The 2,500-nt window shown below is 40.7% G+C and overlaps 1 protein-coding gene across 1 annotated transcript in view; it reads left to right on the top strand.

The window, feature by feature from the left end:
• The window catches only part of LOC137971220 (probable ATP-dependent RNA helicase DDX47), a 17,842-nt gene that overhangs the window by 2,667 nt on the left and 12,675 nt on the right, over positions 1-2,500 (top strand). The window contains exons 5-6 of the mRNA XM_068817993.1: positions 1,854-1,925; positions 2,080-2,150. Of these exons, the coding sequence (XP_068674094.1) occupies positions 1,854-1,925; positions 2,080-2,150 (143 nt within the window). The remainder of the gene's footprint in view (positions 1-1,853; positions 1,926-2,079; positions 2,151-2,500) is intronic.

The following is a 2,500-nucleotide window of genomic DNA, read 5'->3' as shown; positions in this document are numbered from 1 at the left end:
AACTCGAAGCGCTGGACCTCAAATAAAATTGAAAAAATCCAGCATTCGGAACTCCAAGGAAGCGTAGTTGGAGTTTGGTGTGACGGCTTGCAGCCGTCACAACGTTTGCTCCTCTGTGATTGGCTAATAAGAAATCATCATCCAATCAGAGAGGAGCACATGGCGTGACGGCTGCAAGCATGTATCTAAAGCCGGTAAACGAAAATCCTGCTACGCATCCTTGGCGCTGGGAATGCTGGAGTTTTCGATATTATTTGAGGTTGAGCTCTTCGAGTCTTGGATGGATTTCAAGCTGAAATAACTACGCTAATAGGTAGAATGGACAATAAAGACTCCAAAAACGAAGACCAAAGATCGAAGACCCATCCTGCGCGAACGCCAAATTAAATGTGATTGAATGATGCATGACTTACCAAATTTCAACTGAAAAATATCTGTTTAACTTAACCACTCGCCTGGAGTTTCTCGCGAGCTTTTTTGCCCCCTCGGCATCTTAACTGACGATACAGAACTCTTTTATCGTATTTATAGCAAAGAGCTCTCTTATGAACGCACCGCTTTGAATTTATCGTTACTTCGGCTTTGAAAACAACATGAAATGCTACATTTCTTTGGATGAAAATAATCATTTGTTGTATTTTACTTTGCAACTACAGTAGCTAATGAAGTAATGGATGCCGTGAGAAATTCACAATTTAGTAATGCATCGCTTCATTGTGAGTCCGACGGTCAAAACATATCGAGATTAGCCACTTTTATCCGGACTTCGTTGCATTCAGCAGTTATGGCGCCATGGGCGCGCCTCTTCGGAATCGTATTTTAAAAGTCACGCAATCGTTTCTGGTGGCCTGTCTACATCGTAGTATTCTTAAAGCAAAAAACTCGCTGAAATGTGCATCCGATTTGTTTTGGCCAGCTCACGATGGTGCTAGTACTTCAAACCATGGCCTTTGTTCGATGAACGGTAATCGCTCACTACGTTGTGGTGTCATCGATCAGCCTTTCGAGCTTAGAACTAAGACTTGGTGTTAAAGTGCTAAGGCAGAACGTTAGAACTGATGGAAAGAACGTTAGAGCGTTGGCACAAACCGTTAGCGCGCTAGCACAAACCGTTAGAGCGTTAGCACAAACCGTCAGAGCGTTAGTAAAAAACGTTAAACCAATCTTCAAAACCGTTGAATATCCGTTAACCGTCCGTTAGTTTTAAGCCGTTTAACGGGCAAACGTTAGTGTACGTTTTCCCGTGGAAGGTCACAGGTGTCAAAGACAATAAGTTCTGTACATGTTTGAAGAGGGCCAATATCAGGGCCAGAGGGGACTACAAAATCTTTAGTCCTCATTATTGTTTTCATTAGGGGGTGAAGGGGCTTTAACAGAAGTTCCAGGATCCTACAGAATTGAGAATGACTTAGACTGTGCAATACTTAAAAAGAAAAGATGTGAAAATTAGAGTACAGTATGAAATAAATCAGTGTCAATTGCCTAATACACCAGTACATTTACTGTACATGCACAAGTAGTAATCTTGGATTATTGAAGTGCGTTTGACAGTCGCTTTAGAAGCAAAGGAGAAGGGAGGGGAAAGAAACAATCTTTTACTATAGAAAAAAAACCAATCATGAGGTGCGCATCATCATCATTTGCCCAGAGGCCATATCAATGCATGTGTGATATACATGTATCAGTAGTTTAAGATGGTGCTGAAAATGCAGATGAATGAAAAAAGGAAAATTTGCTAAAGCTCATCCTACATGTATGCACAGGATAGCCAAGATTAGAAATTGCATTCTCCTAATGTCAAATGCAATAATTGTAGCAAACAAGCATTTTTCCTTTTCGTCCTTTTCGTACAGCTGTGATTGTGGGTGGAATGGACATGATGTCTCAAGCCCTGATGCTGGCAAAGAAACCGCACATTATAATAGGTAAGCATAAAGTACAGAGATGGTCCACTGTGCTTACATTCATTAAAAGATGTGTTCAGTAATGGACATAAGTAAAGTCACATGTGTGAAGCTCCCTTGGGAATAAGTACACTGCGCATTATACTCACATTCTTTTGGTGTCTATCACTTTCAGCATCTCCAGGAAGACTGATTGATCACTTAGAAAACACAAAGGGATTTAGTTTAAGAACATTAAAGTATTTGGTAAGTTTCTGCCACTTTTCACTTTCCAAAAAGTGCTTTTAACACTTATATTAGCATCTGATAGTTTTGACTACAAGCATCACTGTTTTGGGCATTGTCCCGATCCACCGACTAAGAACCAAGCTATTGCTCAGGACTACGCAGAGCCACAAAGAATGCCTGCACAATTTTACATGTATTACTTATAAAAACTCTAACCACATCACTCAGCATTGTGCAGGATTTTGTGGACTTTAAGGAATTGTGCGTCATTGTGCAGGTTTGATCGAATTGTGCGGTCCTGCACCCGTGCACGCTATGAGAAGCACTGTAAATAAAGTTCCTTTCCTTTCCTTTTTCCTTTTACAAGT

The sequence above is a fragment of the Montipora foliosa genome, chromosome 9 (assembly GCF_036669935.1).
Source record: "Montipora foliosa isolate CH-2021 chromosome 9, ASM3666993v2, whole genome shotgun sequence".
In the NCBI taxonomy this organism is placed as follows: domain Eukaryota; kingdom Metazoa; phylum Cnidaria; class Anthozoa; order Scleractinia; family Acroporidae; genus Montipora; species Montipora foliosa.
The sequence above is the reverse complement of the archived record's forward strand: the minus strand, read 5'-3'. Positions and strand labels throughout refer to the sequence as shown.